General features: G+C 50.2%; 1 protein-coding gene and 1 long non-coding RNA gene across 2 annotated transcripts; one reads left to right on the forward strand and one right to left on the reverse strand.

The window, feature by feature from the left end:
- Window positions 1-481: 481 nt before the first annotated feature.
- LOC126648096 (uncharacterized) lies at window positions 482-1,587 on the forward strand. The gene is made up of 2 exons (XR_007630738.1): window positions 482-875; window positions 1,348-1,587. It is a non-coding gene; the product is annotated as an uncharacterized LOC126648096 (long non-coding RNA).
- A 3,189-nt stretch (window positions 1,588-4,776) lies between these two features.
- FBXO47 (F-box protein 47) lies at window positions 4,777-11,669 on the reverse strand. The gene is made up of 10 exons (XM_050330788.1): window positions 11,489-11,669; window positions 10,688-10,858; window positions 9,745-9,821; window positions 9,183-9,260; window positions 8,407-8,515; window positions 7,592-7,768; window positions 6,711-6,857; window positions 6,199-6,341; window positions 5,697-5,856; window positions 4,777-4,895 (listed from the first exon to the last, which is right to left on the reverse strand). Exons 1-10 carry the CDS (start codon window positions 11,667-11,669, stop codon window positions 4,777-4,779), a joined length of 1,362 nt encoding a protein of 453 aa, XP_050186745.1.
- Between the last annotated feature and the right edge of the window lie 8,607 nt (window positions 11,670-20,276).

Below are 20,276 nucleotides of genomic sequence, written 5' to 3' on the forward strand. Positions count from 1 at the left end.
GATTTGGGGACTGGGGAAGGCTGCCAGGGCTGGGTCATCACCTGGCCTGGCTGCCCTGGGGGTGGGAAGCGCTGGCATCGCTGGGGATCCACCTGGGATGCAGCTCCTTGGCTCATCCCTGCTGCCACCTGGAGCCCTGGGAATTCAGCCTGCCCGGGTGGGATTTTCAGCAGCTACACTGAGGGAAAAAAAATTGGGAAGGTGTGTGGAGGAGGAGGATGTTATTTAGGAACAGCAGCAGCCAAAAAAAACCCAAGGGAAATAAAGCAGCTCCGTGTGTGTGACACCGAAGGCAGAGGATGGGGTGGCACCCCAGGAGCTGGGAGGTGAGTTTGGAACAGTCCTGATGTGCCTTTGCCATGGCCAATTTTCCTTCTTTCTCCATAGGATGGGCCCATTCCCAGCTGCAAACGGGGGTCACCTCACAGTGAGCACCCCCATGAGCTGGGAAGTTTGGGAAGGAAGGAGCAGAGGCTGAACAACCACTCCCAGCAGGGATGGCGTCGGGGCCCCCAGGGCTGAGCTGGCTCTGCCCGCCGGGGTTTATCCCTTTATTTCCCTCCTGCCTGCCGGAGAAAGCGGCTCCATCAGCTCCGGCATCATCTCTCCATCCTGAGCGAGCCGTGCCGGGCTGGGAGGGGAGGGGAGGGAGCAGCTGGATCCCAGAATCCCTGTCTGAGCCACCGCAGGGAGCCCCTTCCCAACACCTCCTCCCCGTCCCAGCACCTCCTCCCTCACCATGCTGGATATTTTCATCCTGATGTTCTTTGCCATCATCGGCCTCGTGATCCTCTCCTACATCATTTACATGCTCTAGGGAGATGCCGGGGGGGGATGCAGCTCAGCATGGGCCTCGCAGCCCCAGCGCCAGCCAGGTGAGCTCCTTGTCCTGGTTTCTGGGCCGGAACGTGCTCAGGGAAGGGGGAGAGGGGTCACTTTGGGGTTGGTTCTGTTGTTTTCAGGCTGCCTGGGCTGGAAGGAGGGCACGGGGAGGGGGTGATTTCATAAACCAGGCCACTCGTCCCCGGCCATGGCGCGGCTCTGGTTTCTCCCCTGAAGTATTTCCCGGCCCCTTCCCACTTGGAAAAGCTGCTGTGAGCAGCACCAGCTCGTGGCTTTTGTTCCCGAGAGGGAGAGGAATGAGGCAGCAAGGAGGGATCCTGGAAATGAGGCAGCAAGGAGGGATCCCGGCTGCGTCATCGCCCAGGAGGCAAAGGGGGGTCCCTCAGGTGGACAGGGGGGGCTGTGGCTGCTCCCTGTGCTCCCATATCCCGGTGCTTCCACCATCCTGGTGCCTCCCACGGCTCCAGGCCCAGCTCAGAGCAGCCTCTCCTTTCTCTTCCACAGCCTCGTGTCCCTCGGAGCCTTCTGGAACAGCGTTAACCCCTGCGGGCCCAGCGCAGAGCACGGAGGGGGAATGGGGAGGGGGCTGTGAGGGGACCCCCCCCCTGCTGGGACCTGAGCCCTCTGCGTGGTGGATCCCCTCGGGATGAGGTCGGTCCTCTGGGTTTCACTTTCGGGAGAGCACTTCTATTTTTAATGAAAAACCACGTGGAAGGAAATGGAATAAAGAGGAACCACGCGGTGTCCAAGGCTGGGCTGCACCCCCTGCACCCACGGGGATGGGGGGCACGTGGATCCCCAGGGCTAATCCAGCATCTGGGGAGAGATCCATGAGCCCTGGGAATGGTGGGAGATGAGAAAACCGGGATGAGACAGCTCCGTGTCCCCCAGCAGGAGCGGCAGCCCCTGGGGAGGGGTCCCTGATCCAGGTGTGTGTGTGGGGGGGTCCCAACCAGGCTCTTCCCTGCCTGGATGGTGCCCAAGTGTCTGTGCTGAATCTCTCCCAGGCCCCTCTGTGGTTCTGGGGGGAGCTCCAGGAGGTCTTGGTTAATCTCAGGATAGAAAAAGGAACGTTTTTATCACGGTGGAAATGTCTGTGGGATGGAAAGAACATTTCAGGGCTTCATTTCCCCCTCTTTTTTTGAGAGGCTTGGGGAGGTATTTGGGGCATCAGGGGATTTTTTCCTGTCCTCTGATGAAACCTTTCATCAATCCCTGCCCTCACACTGCCACACAGGTGCAGTGAATCAAAGTTTCACCCTCCCTGAGGGCAAAATTTTCTTAGGCCTGCTGTCTCCCAGGGATATATATATTTTTTTTTAAGCAACAAACACCTGAAATATCCACAATGGGAAAAGCTACTCATGTGCCTTTAGTCGACCACAGAACCCCCCCCACAAGTTGAGGGAAGAGAACAGGACCCAGGGAGGGCAGGGGGCTGGAATCTGGTGTGACTTTCAGGAGACGGCGTTCCCAGAAAAAAAAAAAAAAAAAAAGAGGGATTTCAGAGCCTGGGAATGCTGGATGTGGCCAGCGCTGCTGGTTGAGTACTTGACAGTGCAATTTCCTGTCAGCAAAACTCCTGAGAGAAGCTCGGAGCTGGGTGGTTTTGCTCCTGAAAATCCCCTGTTGTGGTGCGGGGGCCGCCCAGGGCGATCCCTCCCCCTCCTCCCCAGCCCCAAATACAGTCGGAAATCAGAAGCCTGGAATATTCTGGGAGGAATTTCTTCAGGCATAAGTCATGTTCTCAATAACCTCCCCGTCTGAGGCTGTGCCTGCTGCCAACATCTGCAGCAGGAGGGAGGGAGGGTGAGCGAGGAGGAATGCATGGAATGGGAGCTCAGCTGAGTGTGAAGGCAGGAACAATCCTCGGCCCTGGCTCCCAGGGCTCCTCTCCGCTTACAAACCCTCCAGCAACGCGGAACGGGCCCCGCTCCCGCCCCACACCCGGCTGGGACACGGAGGGACCCAGCCCAGCGGTTTGGGGGTGGGAAAGGGGCCGGATCCCGGAGCTGATCCGGGGGGATACTGGGAAAGGAGGCTTGAAAGGAGGGTGTTCTGTTCCCAGCTGGAAAAATTGGGGAAGTAAAACAGAACCCCGGGACAGGCTGAGCTGGAAAGGACCCACCGGGATCATCCGAGCCCAGCTCTATGACCCTGCGGGTCCCAAATATCAGTGGGAGGGGTTTGAGCTCCGATCCTTTGGGAAGGGGAGTATTTTTTTGCAAAAAACCAACACCAGGCACTGTCCGGGCTCTCGCGCAGGACCCAGGGCAGTCGCTAACAGTCAGTGATGCCATCAGTAATTCCCGGTGGGCAGCCACATCCAGCTGGCGCTCCCGGAGGATCCGCTGCTCGTGCCGCTGGCATTTCATCCCTCTGGCGATCCCCTCTTGCTGCCAGGGAATCAAAGAGCTCCCTTTTCCCTGCTCGCACACAATGGCACCCCTTGTGCCGGGCTGGAATTCGCGGCCCCTTCGCGCCCCCGTCCCGGGAGGCGACCCCGGGCTCTGCTCCATCCCTCTGCCTTCCATCTGCCGGGATTATTTGCGGGGAGCGATTCCCGAGGATAAAGGGAGGCAGAGCCAAGACCCGGAGAATCGCGCCCCGGCGGCTTCTCGGCTGCGTTTTCCCCTCACTGCTCCCACTGCGGGGCTGTTTTCTCCTCCGTGTTTTGGGCTCCTGGGGATCAGTCCGGGCACGTTCGGTTCCTCTGAGCAGACACGAGAGGCTGGAGCTTCCCAAATATCACCTTGAAACAGAGAGGGGGGGAAAAAGGGGGGAGGCGTTCCCAGCGTTTTCCAGCGGGGAAGGTTTCACCTCTGCCATCTGCCGGCACCTGCAAGGACCCTCCGCGCATCCCGCCCGGAGTTGTGTACTCAACAAGCATTCCTAACAAACAAACTTCCAAACAAACCCCTCCCCAGCCGCTCCCAGCTCGCTCCCGGTGGAATCAGGTGAGATAAATCGGTCCCGCTTCAGCTGCTCTGAGGCTTCCAGAGCCGAACGTGACTCCCCTGCAGCCAAACCCCGGTCCTGAAGGAAGACTGGAACAGTTGGGAAGGGATTGTTTGGGTGGAGGAAGCGGCTCTTCAATAACCTGAAGGAAACAGCCCCCCCTTCCCCCAGAATGTAAGTGCTTTTTATTACCATCACGTGCCTGTGTTTTGGAGGCAACAGAGCAGAAAACCAAACCCCTTCCTAAAGCAGGAAACATTTATACATTTAATGAACCAGTGACCTAATTTAATGTGCATTTAACGGGTGTCTTCCACTTGGCAAAGTGCTGTGGAGGTCAAAACACTTCAACAGTTGTTACCTGGGGCACGGGGAGGGATTTGGAGTTTCTTCTGCTTTATGAAAACCTGGAGATTGAAGGGGGGGGGGGAAATGCCTTGCTTGGTCAAAGCACTTGAACTGCTTTCAGGAATCATCTCTAAAGCATCCAAAGTAAGGAATGTTTCTGTCACAGAATCTCTGAGTCAGTGAGAGGGACCCTGGCAAGCTGGAAAAATGTAGCTGTGCTCCTCTGATCCCATCCATCTCTCTCTCCTCGGATTCCCAAGAGAAAACACATTTTAAAGATCAAAATGTTTCGGGCTCTGAGCTAAGATAACATTCCTCAGTTGGTGTCTGAGTGTGGAAACCGTGTCATTTTTATTGTGTGTGCAAACATGCACAGTGGGAAAGGAATGCAGTTTGTGTTCCCCAGGGACAGGCCCCAGGCTGCTTCCCTGGAGAAGCAGAGCTCGAGGAACTCCACAGTGGAGTCCCCACAAACTCCTGGAGCTCGTTTGGGGATGGTCCCAAGTTCTGCCACTCCAGCCGGGATGGGAATCGGAGAAAGAATCGGACTCTTCTTTGCAAATGTTTCAAAACCAAACAAACAAAAAAAAAACCCAACACAAAACCAGGAGCGAGAGTCTGCAGAGCTCAGGTGGTGCTGGGGCTGCTCCTCATGGCCAGGTAGAGGATTTCCTTGTGGAAGTTTGCCTGTGCGTTGACCAGGTGAAATAAATTCAGGAAGCTGTTGTCCTCCTCGTCGTGCCCCCCTGGCAGGGCAGAGGAAAGCAGGGAGTGTGAGCAGAGGGACCAAACCACTTCAAACCAGTTAATCCCTCAGGTAAATGCCCCCCCAGTGCCCTCAGCAGGGCAGAGCAGCAGCTCCACTTCAGCTTTGGGCTGGGATTCATGGCCAGCCCCCTCCCTGCCCCTGGTGCTGGCACAGCTGGGAAGGAACACAGGAGGCTCTCTCCAAAAATTCCTTCTCCAGCCTGTCCAAGGGCAGGCAAGAACAATTGTGTGTTGGGACAGAAATCTGTCCTGGCTGAGCAGGGTGTTCATTGTCACGGCTCAGCCCCGAGGCCTGGGCAGGGCTGGCAGCTGAGCACAGGCACCAACTGCAGCTGGGGGAGGTTTGGGCTCTGCTGGGCTGGGGTTGGACACACTGGTGGTTGCATCACCCCTGGCACCAGGAATCTCTCAGCAGCAGAAACCCCTCAAAGTGAAGGTTTCTGCCCAATTATGGCACTCCATTGATTGATTGTGTTGCCCAGAGAAGCTGTGGCTGCCCCAGCCCTGGAAGTGTCCCAGGCCAGCTCAGAGCAACCTGGGCTGGTGGAAGGTGTCCCTGCCCATGGCAGGGGGGTGGGACTGGAGGAGCTTTAAGGCCCTTCCCACCCAAACCAGTCTGGGATTCAGTGATTCTGTGGTTTTATGTCAACAAACCCCTTCAGGCTCTCCAGGACTGCTCTGCCTGGTGAGGGAGGGAAGGACAGAGTGTTCCTTGGTGCCATGGCTGGGCTCCAGCTCCTGATCCAAGAGCTGCTCCAGGCCCTGAGGGCAACTCTTACCAGCCAGCACTGCCTGCAGCATGTCCATGAGCATGTGGGCAAAGGCATTCTCCAAGCACTGCAGGAAGTTGTTCCTCTCCCAGGGAGTGCTGAAAACCCTGCAGACCTTCTGCATCATTCTCACTACCCAGTCCATGCAGTAAAGGTCCTTCTCACACACCTGAGGGGCACAGGAAAGAGCAAAAAATGCACCAGGAGTGGGAGGCGAGATCAAATCTCAGCATTAAACGTCGATTCTGCAGCGGTTGTGGAAAGTTGGGGGTGCCAGGAGGACACAGAGGTTGTTCTTGTGGGCATGAAGGGACTTCTCAGCCTTTTGCTAGTGGTATTTCCCCTCAAGGGCAGGCTTGCCATCCTCCAGGGATGTGCTGGACGTGGATCAGAAGGTGGAAGAGCACCCAGAGTTTTGCTGGGTTTTCTCCTGGCGCGTGGGGGCAGAGGGGGAAAGTCTGAGGCAGCAAATTTGGGGGGTTGGAGAGAGGCTCTGCTCAGCTGTACTCACCAAGGTCATGAAGACCATGAGCCTGGCCAGCTCCACAGCCCTGCCATTCACAGCCTTACTGGCCATGAAAGTGAAGCAGATGTTGTTCCCACTCAGGAGGAGGAGCCGAGCGCTGTTCTCCATCAGCCATTCCTGGGGAACAACTTGGCAGGGGAAGAGAGAGAGAGGGGGGATTTTAGTCATCTTTGACCCCAAAGAGGAGCAGCAAAATCCCACAGGCAGTTCCTACCAACTTGCACAGCTTGGAGAGCGCTTCCCTAAGGACTCAGGGCGAGGTTTAAAGCTCTGGGTGGATTCTGAAATGATTTCTCCACAGGGGGGAGAAAAGGCAGCCTGGGTGTGGCACTGGGGTTCCCTCATCCCACCTGCTGCCTGCATTCCCAGGGGGAGGGAGGGCTTTTCCAGCCAAGCCATGGCTGCCACCAGGAGGAATTTTGTGTCTGAAACACCCCCGGGGCTGCATTTGGAGAATACAGGAGCCTGGGGATAAATGGTAGAGGCAAAAAACACACCTGACAGCTCATCCACAAGACTGATAACATCATCTGCTGTCCATTCCCTGGCTTCTGTGCCGTACAGCAGCTTAATTGCTTCAGCTAAACCCTTCAGACTGGTCTCATCTGTCGGTCCTTCTATCATTTTCTGCCACACCACGTGTCCTGAGCAACACATTAATCACAGCTGCTGGTAAGTGACCTTTTTCTCTTTTTTTTTTTTTTTTTTTTTTTTCCAACAAGCAAGTTGCTGAACCGAGCAGGGGAATTCCAGGTAACACAGCCCAGGCTTTGTGGCAGCCACATTTGTTGTCCAAATGTGGACAACAAATTTGTGGTGGTGCTTTGAAGGTGGATTTGAGCTACCTCTGCCCCAAGAAGGGGAGAGGAGGGGAAGAGAGGTGTCATTTCATTTCTTCACTTGAATTGTAGCTCAGAAACATATGTATGTGTGTGTATATGTATATATATAAAACTTTCACATATTTTATGGATGACAGTGATGTCTGGTTGAACAGAACCTTTTCTCCTAGGCTACACAATTGTTCCAATGGCTTCAAACTGCCAGAGGGCAGGGTTAGGTGGGATACTTGGAAGAAATTCCTTCCCTGTGAGGGTGGGGAGGGCCTGGCCCAGGTTGCCCAGAGAAGCTGTGGCTGCCCCAGCCCTGGAAGTGTCCAAGGCCAGGTTGGAGCAATCTGGGCTAGTGGAAGGTGTCCCTGCTTGTGACAGGAGGTGGGACTGGATGAGCCTTGAGATCCCTTCCAACCCAAACCATTCTTTGATTCTAGTACAGTTACACTTCATTTGCATAAAAATTTGGGTTTCTGCTGCCTCCTGCAAGGGAATCTCCTTCTCAGGGGCCCCAGACTTTGAACACCAAGCCCCCAGCTCCTCACCATCCAGAGAGGACACGGGCCCAAAGATGATGTAGAGCAGCCGGGCCTGGTTCACGATGGGCCAGGGCTTCAGAATGCGGGTGAGCCAAAAGGCAGAGTCGCTCCTGTGGATCCAGTGGTTCAGCAGGACCCTCCTGCAGTACAGCCTGATCCTCAGCTCCAGCTTCCTGGCACTGCCTTGGGGCAGAAGGGAGGGGAGGGAATGTTACAAATCTACAAGGCCTTGATCAATACAAATGATCGCTTTTCTGTAGGAAATAAAATAGGGCAGTAAGTAGGGGCAGCAGGAGGAAGGCTGGCGTGGCTGTGGGTGAAGTGTTCCACAGGAATTCCCTGTGGGAGGGCAATGGGAGGGTTTCTGGAGGGGCCTGTGCACCATCAGTGCTGGGGTTCAGAAATACTGAACCTCACTTTTTTGCTGCAGCATTTTAGTCCTAAATTGGTTCCTTGCCCGTTGGTTTTGCTGGTGGACAATGGGAAAGGTTCAAAGCCAGGTCTGCTGTCGATGTAGAGACACAACCTGTGCTTTGGACTGGTAATGGAATGGTTCAGAAAACCCTAAAGGCCTCTTCAAGACCAGCTTTCCTCACTACAGGACAGGGACAAAAGCTCTTAGCTTTGGTTTTGGTGAAGATTGATGTGAGGGCATTTTAGGATGTCCAGAGGGCCAACAGAACCTACATGAGGGTCAGGAACAAATTGGTGCCCCAAGGTTGAGCTGAGCTCTCAATTCCAGCAATCCAGACCCATTTCCTGCCTTCCCTGTGCTGGCACATTTCCATCCTTCAGGTCTCTTGGCTGCTTTGATTATTTACCTGCTCTGCTGCTGACAACTGTCTGCACTTTCCTGGCCAAGTTGCTCAGCTCCCAGAGGAAGTTGAAGACCCGGTGGCACTCGAGTTCATCCCAGCCTGCTGTCAGGATCTGAAGGGGACAGAAGGAAGTGGGGTGAAAATGAGTGGATTGGGCAGAGATTTAAATCCCAGTGCCAGCCCTCAGAGCACAGAAATACAATCTGTGCTGCACCTTCCCCTCTGCTTCAGCCCAGTGACTCCCAAAGTGTTCCAAGATTTTTGAACCTCATGTGGGAAAGTGCATACAGGTATTTGCTCCAGAGAAAAATGGCCCAGCATAAATAATCACCTGATCTTATTTTTAATTTTAAATTTTAATTAATTTATTTATTTTTAATTTAAGATTCATTTTAAGCTACCACAAGTGAACAGTAGAACTGTTCTGGCCTACGAGGTGCTGAGCCATTTCCTTTGAAACTAAAGCATCTCTGCTCCTGACTTGTTTGAATTTGAAGCTGTGCAGTGAAATGCTGCCCTTCTCCCATGCCTTCTTAGACAGTAAACTGCTCATCAAAATCCTGACTGGCTGGGACTGAAATCCAGGCCAAGGAATTCTCAAGAGTCAAATCAGCAACAGAGAGGAAATTCAGAGAACTGTGTGAATAAATACCATCCCCCTACACCCCCAAACCAGCTTATGCTCTAAAAAAAACCCCCAAACTTGCAAAGCACAGATTAATTTAGAAAACTCCCTTAATTTTTGTGGTACTTGCCTTGTCTCCATGAGGATACTGTACCTGTAAAAACACCCCGTAGCACTTCAACCCCAAACAGTGCAGGGGACTGGCACAACCACTGAGCTTAAAACAGGAAACCTGCAAGTGAAGACACCAGGGATTTATCTTAATTGACCAGAATTGCTGGGACCTGAAAATTCTCTCTGCTCCAGAGAGAGGTTCAGGAGATCCCTTGTTGCAGAAGGGAGATGAGTTGTGGTGTGCCTGTGTCTTGGTTTAGCAATGAGTCCAAACTGTGGGCACACCGGGTGTGCAAAAGGTCCCTGGGAGGAGAAACCTGGTTTTTCAGGGAGTAAAATTCCTGTGAAGAGGATTCCCAGGTGGCCCAGGAACTGATGAAGAGGTGAGGTCTCAGAATGTGAGGTCTACAGCAGAGCAGCCTCGTGTGCACCGCACTGGCTGGTGCTGCTGTTGATGTGAGGAGATTGATTTCAAACCAGCACCCTGATTTTAACCGGGGATTGGGACTGCAAAATCCAGCAGGAAATCGTCTGGCAGGGGTGGTGCTGTGAGTGCAAGGGACAAGGAGGAACAGGAGAGGAGGGGAGCTGGGAGGACTCACCTCTGAGAGCACCTTGTGGATGTATTTCAGCCTGTCCCTGGTGGGCAGCAGCAACGTGCACCTCTTGAACAACAGCCCTGGGCACAGGGGGGGAAACAGGCATGAAACTCTGAGCTGCTGGAAGTGTCACCCCTCAGCTCCCAGGGCCCTGTGGAACGCTGCTTTCCCCCTCACACCACGGAAAGCTTCCAAACATTTTTTATTTTTATTTTCAGGAGGGCCACAATCTCGAAAAAGCAAATATTCTGAGGTCTGTTGGTGTGAATTTGGGAAGCCTGTTTTCCTCCATGTTTGGGAGGGCGAATTCTGCAGTTCCTGGTTGTGGGGAGGGATTTTTTTCTACACTCCTGGTGGAAACTGGGAGTTAACAGCTTTCACCAGGAGAAAATAGGTATATATTGGTTGTTAATTGGTCAAGAAAGTCACAGAGAAGCATGTAGTTTTCAGGGGAGAGAAAGGACACCTTTTTCCTGAATTTTGCCTCCTAAAAATACATCATTTTTCCAAGGTCAATGTTATGTTTTACTACCAGAGCTTATCTACCCACCTATAAAGAAGCTGCCATTTTATGTGAGGTCACTACAAAGCCCAAACTAATTTTTTTTTTTTTCTTTAAAAAAAAGGATTATAATGTTTCAGGCCTGGGAGTCTCGGTTCCCGCTGCCCTTTCTTTCCAAAGGCAGGTGTCCAAACAAACCTAAATCTGGAAGCACCTACAACTGGGAGCTGACCCTCTGCTGCCTCGTGGGGAGAGAGAAACACACGGGAGGCAGGACAGGCATCATTTTTTTCCCAAAAACTAAGAGGTTTTGGAAGGATTTCAGTGATTCCTCCCTCCAGCTCGTGGCTCCACGTTCCGAGGGAGCTGCCCAGAGGGTCTGCGGGCCAAGTTTTATCGATGCCTAAAAACAGGGGAAGGAGTTTCAGCCAGCTCTGCTCTCACCTAGAGATTTGTAGTGCTCCAGGACTGAGGCTCCCTCCCTCCTGCCAGGGAGCTCCAGGTTGTGGAAGTCCTGCAGGAGGAGCCTGCGGGTCCCTGCCGAGGTGGAGATGTAGTGAATCAGGTGCTGGCTGAGGGTTTTGGACACCATGCTCAGCATGCTGATGTCCTTCACTGCAAAAGGAAAGCCCGGGACGCTCCTAAATGCTGGCTGATCACGAGTCAATACCCACCCCCAACTCCAAAAACAAATTCAGGAGTAATGTAGATAAATAAAAGAAAGATGAATTACCCCAGATCTCCTCTGCCAGGGAGCTGGTGTAATTAGAAATGGATAGATCTAAGGAATATTTCTTCACACCTCAACGGGCAAAGCCCGCTTCAAGTGCTTCGTGATTGTAATTTAAATTTGGATTTTTTTAAAAAATTTATTATTTAAAGGATTATAAGGTTTCAGCCTTCATTTTAAGAGCAAAATGCTAAGATTGCTTTGAAAGGTATTTTAAGATACCTCAAAACCTCCGTGGATGGCTTACAGTAGGAGATCTTGGGTCTGAACGACTTCAACTTTCAGCTGGGCTTTTCATACATAAAAGCTGAAAACTCAGAGAATAAGCCACATAAAATGACTTTAACCAGCTAAAAGCTAAAGGATAAGCCAAAAAAAAAAAAAAAAAAGACTTTAACCAGCCAAAAGCTAAAAACGTTTGAAATAATAATGGCTTTATACATTTAAATTTTAAAAAAAAAAGGCATGGAAATTTTCAGCTGTTGGGGGTAATACCCTTCTGCTCAGGTTCTCACCTGAGAGGTACTTCAACACCATGTGAAAGATCTCCAAGGGGAGGGTTTGGAACCTTCCCAGCGCCGACAGGGCCTGGGAATCCGTGTCCAGGGTGCCCCAGCAGCCCGTGGAGCGGCGGCTGCTCCGCCGCTGTTTGTGGCTGGGAACGGGGGTGCAGCTGCTCCCTGTGCTGGAGCTCATGGTCCTGCTGCTCCCAGGAGAGAAAAAAAACCATTAAAGTCTCGTTTTTTCACAGGAGAAAACTACTCTGTTTGAAATCAGGCTGAAGGGAAGTGACCTTGTTAGGGGCAGAGCCGTGAGTGTGAAAATTTTGTGGATGAACTGTTTGGGTTCGGTGCAAGGGGAGGCAACTTCACAGATGATTTTTTTTTTAGTGTGCAGAGGATAGAACGTGTTATGACTAATCATTTGATGTGTTGAAAGATGTAAGTAATTTTAATGCCTGGGAGAGTGGGGTATTGAGGGAGGAGGAAAAGATAAAAGCACAGGGGGACATCGAGGGGTGGGACACGAAAAATGAGGGAAATAGTCCTAAAAGGGGATTCCAGAGGAGTTACATGTGATGGTGCAAGCTGCAGTAATTCACAACATTGTTTTAATTTGTTGCACTAATTACTCGACAGGATGCTGAAGTCATAGGGCTGCCGTTGAAGTGTCATCATGTTACTTCACTCCTTTAAGTGATAATTCCTTACCTTTGTGCTCGTGTATGACCAAAAAAAAGAAAGACTGAAATCAGCAAAGTGGTGCTTCAAACGTTTTTGCCCTGATTTAATATGATGCCTCTATGTGTGATAATAAAACTGAATTACACAGCACTGCTACATGAAATAAAAAAAAAAAAAATAGTGCAGTGACTCAGGCCCTCCCAAAATCACGAGGGGACGAAAATGAGCTTTAAGCGATCGATAAATCGGATTATTTGATTTACCTTCTGGGTTTTGAGTCTACACTTCCCACTGTCGGGCAACACTGGGAACTGGGGCCCGTCTGCCTCTGAAATTTTATTTTCTAACTGAGATTTTTCACACTGCTCCTTGATTCCAGCAGCTGAGGCTTTCGGGGGAACTGCCAAGGAGTGCATAGTTACAGGAGCTGGCAGCGGCGGCTGTAACATCCCTGGAACCAGTCCAGGCTGCAGGGCAACATCCCAGTCCCCATCAGTGGGAAATTCCCCCGGGGAGAATGGACCTCATTGTCTGGGAGATTAAAAATTTACAAAATTACAGGCTGGCCAGCTCCAAACACCCCCTCCTGTTGATGGCCAGGCCCTCAATATTCCACGGAGGAAAACTGCTACATCCACAATGGGAGCCCTGTTCGTGCTGAGGACGGGAAGAAATCGGGGTATTTTTTATTAAAAGTGGGCCTGGCTGACTCTGGAGGGAGTTTGAGTTGTGCATTTAAGGGATTTTTACCTCACTGGAAGAAGTTTTTGATTTAGCTGGGGGGTGTGAAGCTTTTGTGAGGCTCGTGAGCAAAAGGAACTGCTGCTGAAATGAGGGTTTCTTTAGGGTTTTGTGAGAGAAAATTGATTGGACACCTTTAAGGACAGTTGAGAAACCACTTCTAAAATTATCTGAAAAAATGTTTTATCTTCTGAAAGTGAAGAAAAAGTGAGGAATTTTATGCACAGAATGGTGGAGTCAGGATAATTTAAATTCCTTGAGTACAACACACAAAGCAGCTCATGTTTGCAACAAGGCACTGCTAAACTTGGCTAAATCCGGTGCATATTTCTCATCTATACTTTTAGAAATAAAGTTGCAATCCTATGATACTTCCTTTTCTTCCCCCACTCTCCTTTCTGTGCTGTGGGGATTTATGGGATCTTTTAAGTGTTTTTTGTTTTTTTTTTTTAAATCTTACCTTGTGTTATGTGGAAGAAAAAATACTTTGCCACCAGCGAGGTTTTTGGAAGTATTTGTCCAATTCCAATCCGTTTCTGTTCAATCTGGTGGAAGTTAAATTGATTATCACTGTTTTAATGTAGGGCAGAGCTGGATAAAATTAATGTAAATCAAAATGAGTACAAACAGCCAGTTTTAAAGCCTTTCCTGAAAGCTCCCACTCGCTTCCCCTTTGACTTAACATGGTTTTTTTTTTATTATTTCTTAGGGACTTCAGCCAGAGCGGGGCAATGGGCTGTGCATCTCCATCTGCTGCTGGGACACCGGTGTTTGGAGAACTGCTTAATCCACACTGGAAATGGAGAGGTAAACGTTAAATATTTAACAAGCTAAACTCATAACATTAGCTAAGGAGGGTCATCCTATTTGTTGCTATAAACTAATTTGTTTGTAGGGCAGAAAGCATCAACTTCCACCCCTGCTCCGCCTTAAGCAGTCGCTAAACTCCTGCTAATGGATGCACTTGAGGGTTGATATTTCTCGGAGCCCTGTGTTAGCATTTGGCAAACATTTATTGCAGAAAGGGTGTTTACTTTGGAGATTGCTTTGGGATGTTTCCGCTTCCCTTCCTCATCACTGTGGGCATAAACTCGGTCGCCTCCAATATTAACTCAGAGGGGGTTTTGATTGGTTTTTCAGGGTTTTCTCTTTTTCTTGGCCTTATAAAAATAATATAGGATAAAATAGAATAGAATAAAATGAAATAAAATAAAATTATTGACTTTAAAAGCTTAAGTGAGGGATGACAGACCTTAGAGCACTGAGCCCACCCATGTAGTTACCTCAGTACTTGTTACCCCCCGGCCTACACTGAAAATTTACATAAAACACAGGGTTTTATTCATCTTAAAGTCCCTGTGTCAGATTGGTGGTGAAAATCTGTCCCCAAAAGCACCTCAACAGGTGAATAATGTGAATATAAAGCAGAGCTGAGGGGACTCTGGCCCTGCTGCTGGTGGTGGCTGGGTTGTGGTGTGAGGAGAGGGAGTCTGGCAGGGAAACACCAGAATCTGCTTCTTTTTCCCTCATTCCAGGCGGGATTTGCTCCCCAGGCTGCAATATTTTATGGAATGGGTAATATTTGGCCTTTTAGCTGTGGTTTTGGGTCTGGTTGTGACAGAGCTTTAGGCCGAGGGATGGGCCAGGCTGTGCCCTCTCCCCACAGCCCGCCAAAATTCGGGGCCAGAGGGCTGAAATCAGGGACCTGCACCCCAAAACCTCCGTGGAGATGCTAGAGAGGGTCTCGCAGTCGGTGGTACTCACACAAAACACTTTCTCAGGCGGTTTTTTTACCTCAGGGAAACCCGCTCTCCACAAACCCCCTTGGCCGGGCGCCTGCTGGGAGCTCTGAGGGGAACAGCGGGGGGATGAGGGGGTGTGTGGGGAGCACCAAACCCCGTGTCCTGGTGGGGGAAAAAGGAACCCAGACCCCCATTTCTTAATTGTTATCATTAGTGAAAATCAAATTTTTAAAGCATTACTTCAGTATCTGCTAGGGTTAAAAGGGGGTCTGGGCGTAGCAGCAGCAGCAGGTGCACACGAGGCAGCGCAGCTGTGTTTGGGTACCTCAGTCGGGAGCAGAAATGTTGGCAAACATTAAAAAAACCAAACATTTAAGTTTCAGGGCGTTGGTTGTCAGTGGGGCCGGTGGCGGGGTGGAATCACCACAAACAACAGCGTGCCACCCCAGCAGCGTTTCCGTAGCGCTTTACTCCAGCGGTGTTTCGTCGATGTTAATAATTCCACCCCGTTTTTACTCGAATTTAGGCGAATTTTGGGTCATAACGGGTTTCCCGCGTTTTCGCCCGCCGCGCATCTCAGCGCGGGCGGGAGGGGGCGGAGCGCACGGCGTTTTCCCGCCCTCGTTATCCCCGCCCACCTCATGAATATTTAATCCTAACCACGCCCCCTCCCGTAGCGGAAAGCGCATTCCCTCAGTACAGCGCCTCCGCTGCCACGCCCACCTAATGAATAATTAATGAGGCGCTGGGAGCACGGCCTTGGGGCGACGGGATTTTGGGAATGAGCTTTAGGATCCCTTCCAAACCCTCCCAGGGTTCCGCGGCTCGGCCTGCGGAGCTGAAACAACGAGCAGTCGTGATCTGCCCTGCGCGCTGTTGCCTCGTGGAATGGTGTCACTCCACGTGCCTCGGGAAAACCCCTTTGTGGGAGCTGCAAATCCCCACCCGCTGCAGAGCGGTTTTAAAATAACTGTTTCTTGTTGTAAATTCTTCTGGCTCTGAGTAACTGTTTCTCTCGGGACAGTGCCCGAACCCTCCCGGGAGAGGTTTCCTCGCTGCTCCAAAGGCAGCTCCCATACGATGGCAGCAGAGGCTCGCAGCTGCTTTAAGGGAATTTTTGCCCAGTATTTTTATTTTTTTTTTCCCCCCCGAAGACAGTTGTTTGTTTTGGTTTTGTTCCTGTTCCGGTTTTTTCTTTCCTTTTTTTTTTTTTTTTTTTATAAATTTCTCTTCTTTCTCAGGAACTTTGTCGAAAGAAGAACTTCCCTTAGCAAAACCGAAACAGAAACAACCCAAAAATCACCCTCATATGTAATGATGTGTCATCGTCTGATTAATTAACGACAAAAGTGGGGTTGCCATGATGATGTGACTGCAATATTTTGGCTGAAAAGATAAATCAGACAAATGTGCCAAAATAATGTGCTTTGGAGCTGGGCCGAGCAGAGCCTGCAGACACCTTGTCCCTGTTTTTATTTCCACCCACAGGAGAGCAGGACCTGGCTGGATATCTCCCCAAGAAATTGCATCCTGCCTCCCTAAATCCTTCCCAAACGCTGCTGGGTGCAGAGAGGGATCAATCTGCTGGCCCCCACCATCGTTTTGCTGTTTACACCTCTGTGTTCTACCACAAATAGGAAATAAATAATCCCAGACTGCCCCAATATTGCTCTTTCCAACCAGAAATTTCCCACTGGGGGGAAAAAAAATCCATAATTTGGGGGGCACCTTTTTGGAGCCTGAGAGTGGTTTAAGGCCTTCCTGAGGGTGAAGCTGCATCCTGTGTTTGAGAGGCAGAGCTGGACCTACATAAAAATCAGAATGATTGGGATAATTAATGGGAACGAGAGCGACACCGGGCTGGGCGATTTAATTGCGTCGGGGTAAAATTATCACCCTGTGTTTGCTTTCAGTTGGCTGAAGGAGTCACTGGTCATGGGTTTATTTTTCATTTGGGGCCCCTGTAATCCAGTCAGTGTTTGTCAACGGGTTTGAGGTGAGGGGATGAAGAGTAATTAGGGAAAATTGAGTTGTCCCAAATTCCTGGGGCTTCTGCTGGGGTGTTAACGGCTCATTCTGTGCCTGGGGGGAGTGGAAGGAGTGGGGTGGGACTGGATGAAGTTTTAAGGTCCCTTCCAACCCAAACCACCCCGTGACTCTGTCAAGAAAAGCACCAAGTGTGCTGGGAGCCAAAAGAAAATGCGGGAAAAATTGCACCACTAGGACCAAAGAACAGCATTTAGTGTGCTAGGAGCATGGGAAAATGGAAATAATAATAATAATAATAATAATAATAATAATAATCTGCAGAAGAAAGACCTAATTCTTCGAGTTTTGTGTCCCTTCACCTGCCATCTTGGGCAGTCAAGTTTCTTCTTCTTTATCTCCTTAAATCAAATTTTCCCTTGTTTGCCAAACGTTTTCTCTCTCTGTAATGTTATTAAGGAGCTGAGAGCTGCAGCCTTTAATTTTTTTTTTTCTTAAAAAAAAAAAGCAGTTTAAGGCTCGTTAGAAAATGATAAAAATATATGATTAATGGGATTGTTGACTCATCCAGCACAGGCTCTGCTGTGCCTGTGTGAGGATACACAGGGAATTAAGGCACTGCTTCCTCTCATCCTGCTTAATGAATTCTCTGGATAAAACCCCCACGTCCTCCTTGGCTGGCAATTTTAAGGATTTCTGCCAGAGCAGGGCTGGTGGGTGGCAGAGGGAGAAGAAGGGGCAGGGTTGTGTATTCCCAGAACCCCACAGTGGTTTGATCCTCCGAAAAGCCGACGAGAAGCCCCGTTTTGTTGATGTTTTGCCCGTGGAATTGTGCAGGGATAGGGATGAGATGCAGAGGGAGGAATTAAAAAAAAAGAATGGGGGGGAAAAAAAAAGAAAGGCAGAATTTCCAGATGGCCTCGTTCCTCCCAGGATCATCACTGTCAGGAGTGGGTTTAGTGGTGTTTTCTTGCCCCTGCCCCCTCATTTTGGACACTGATGGTGGCTGAGGTAAATCAGCCACGCTCTGTCCTTCCCCCTTGCCCGGTTTCCAAGGGTTTTAAAATGCTTGGAGTGCATTAAATCCCGGAGCTGAGGGAAGGTGCCCCATGGAGGAGGTGTGAGGCTTAACCCAGAATGTTAGGGACTTCCTCAAGGTTTTTTGGAAGATTCCAGAGGCAGAATCCTGAGCCCCAGCTCTTGATTCCTGCCTTGAGGTGATGCTGCTGAACCTTGGGAATGTGCAAGAGGGAAGGCAGGGATGAGGTGGATGCAGAGGTGGAAAAAGGGGTGTCCTGGATTTGTTCTTCATCCTTCATCCTTTACCTTCACAACAAACTTGTTCCTCTGAGGCTGCCAAATCCTTCCTGGGGATCTGGCCTGCGTGTTTTCCAGCCTGCTCCTCCCATCTAAATATCCCATACATTTTCCCTGTCTCCAGCTTTTCTCCATCTTCCCTCTCTGCAGCAAAACAGAGATCAACCCCCTCCCCAAAAAAAAAACCCGGCAGCTGATTACTAAGAATTCCTGAGCATCCCACGAGCTCCTGTGGTCGGAGGAGGAGCCGAGGGAGCCTGGAAAACCAGTGCTTTTCCTTCCTCCTGCTTTTTAAGATGCAAAACTCAGCCCCAAACAGATGGGAGCCTGTCAGCACAGCACAGGGATAATCACCGGCGGAGCCACGGGAAGCTCGGGAACAGCTCGGAAGTTGCTGCAGCCAGAGCTGCTCTGCTTCATCATCTGAGCAGTTTTCCCGGGCTGGGAAGCCCTGGTGGGGCCTGTTATTCCTTTGAAGAAACCCCGAGGAAAACTTTGGGTTTGTGGGGCTGCAGATCCTCTCCAAAGCCGCTGCCCTGGCCAGGGAGGGAAAAGGATCCGGTGTGGAAATATTACAGAAGTGCCACAGCCAGAGATTCAATTAAATCTTAATTAACCTGGTGATTGCTTGGGGCTGCAGACTCAGAATCACAGATCCAGGGAATTGTTAAAGTCGGGAAAGGCCTTTGTGGTCACCAAGTCCAACTGGCAACCGAGCACCACCAGAGTGCCACACCCACAGGGTTTTTGGGCCCTTCCAGGGGTGGGGATTCCTCCCAACCCTCCCCATGGAGTCAGTGCCACGTTCCCGGTGCCAACTCTCATGGAACACGCTGGTTTTTGAGGATCACACCCAAAACTGGTGCATCTATTGCTGTCAGACCCCTCCAGGCATCCCGTTGCTTTGCCGATCCCAGAGATATCCCAGAGCATCCTCTTTTTATTTTTTGTTTGTTTTTTTGGTGGATTATCCCCACCTCCACCAGCTGGAAAAGGGGAAAAGAAGGAGTTAAGAACTTGTCACCCTTGGGTTCTGTTATTATTCTGTAAACTGGAGGAGTTAAAAATCCCTCAGGAATCATGGAAATAACCTTCCAGGAAGGCACCAGGTGTGGAGAGGTGGAGGCACTTTCTGCAGCTCCTCACATGAAACCCCCCCATTATCCTTAAAAGAACAACAAACCTGCTCTTTTCAGTCCTCAAAAAAAAAACCAAATATAAAAGGCTTTTTTTTTTTCCCCTCTCCTTCTCCTTTATCCTGGAATTTTATCAGTGAGGTGTTTTCTTTTTTTTTGCAGGGGAAAAGGGTTTAAAAAAGGTAACAAAACCACCTCTCAATCTTTATTCCAGGAGGGCACCGATGGAATCGGGCTCGGTTTTCCTGAGGACAAGGAAAATTGCTGCCTGCCCTGACCCACTTGTTAAAAAAAGGGTATAAAGGGGGAAAAAAAGGTGAGAAAAACAAATGAAAAATATTCACAGGCGGCTTCTCAGGCGCTTCCTCAGCCTTTTGTGAGGGGAAAATTGTGGGAGGAGATGGAGGTTGGTGCAGGATCCTCCCGTGGCAGCTGAATGGGAATGTGCAGGTGGTTCCTGCTCCCTCGGATCCAGCCTTTTTTTTGGGATTGTGCTGGTAATTATCAATCCCCCCACTCCCCATACTGGGATGCTGCCCCCTCATCTCCCAGCTCTGCCTTTGGGGAGGGGGGAAAAAAAAAATCACATTTTTTTGGGTGGATGGTGGAATTCCACCCCTTTTCCCTGCCAGCATCTCCCAAATATCAGCGAGTTTTCTGATTTCTCCAGGAGAAACTGAACACAAATCCTCAGCTTTTCTTCCTCAGCGAGGCAGAAATACAATTTAATATCCAAGCAGGGGGGAAGCAGGAGCCCAAATTCCCTGCTCCCACTTTGTACCCAAAGCTTCATTTCCCAGCACTCGGGAAATGCAGATCCAGAGCATCTATTTGAGGTTTTTATTCCTCCACCCACGGGCCCTGCTGGAACAATCTGCTCCCTCCTTGCTGTCACTGCTATTAATTATGGCTCAAAACGCTGCTTTGGACCCGAGGTTGCATTTGCAGAGCACAAATCCCTGTTTATTTGAGGTATTTTTTTCCCCCCTATTTGTGGGCTGTTGTTTGGTATGAGGACTGTTTGTTGGGAGCTATTTAATTTTTTTTCCTGATGTGTGTAATATAAAGTACTGACTTATATATGTGTGTGTGTGTATAAATAGAACATATATATATATATAGATATATATTAGAAAATGGAATATATATATAGAAATGGAATATAGATGTAATGAAATATATATACATGGAATACAT

This window comes from Myiozetetes cayanensis, unplaced genomic scaffold (genome assembly GCF_022539395.1).
Source record: "Myiozetetes cayanensis isolate MyiCay16 unplaced genomic scaffold, myiCay2020 scf44, whole genome shotgun sequence".
Taxonomy (NCBI): domain Eukaryota; kingdom Metazoa; phylum Chordata; class Aves; order Passeriformes; family Tyrannidae; genus Myiozetetes; species Myiozetetes cayanensis.

What these genes read in the sequence shown, in the direction of transcription:
- FBXO47 (XM_050330788.1), bottom strand. Translation starts at nt 11,669, where the DNA reads ATGAGCTCCAGCACAGGGAGCAGCTGCACCCCCGTTCCCAGCCACAAA. An exon ending in GGAGCACTACAAATCTCTAG is followed by an intron (nt 9,822 to 10,687) that starts GTGAGAGCAGAG and finishes CCCTGTGCCCAG; the next exon opens with GGCTGTTGTTCAAGAGGTGC. An exon ending in GCTGCAGGCAGTGCTGGCTG is followed by an intron (nt 4,896 to 5,696) that starts GTAAGAGTTGCC and finishes CTGCCCTGCCAG; the next exon opens with GGGGGCACGACGAGGAGGAC.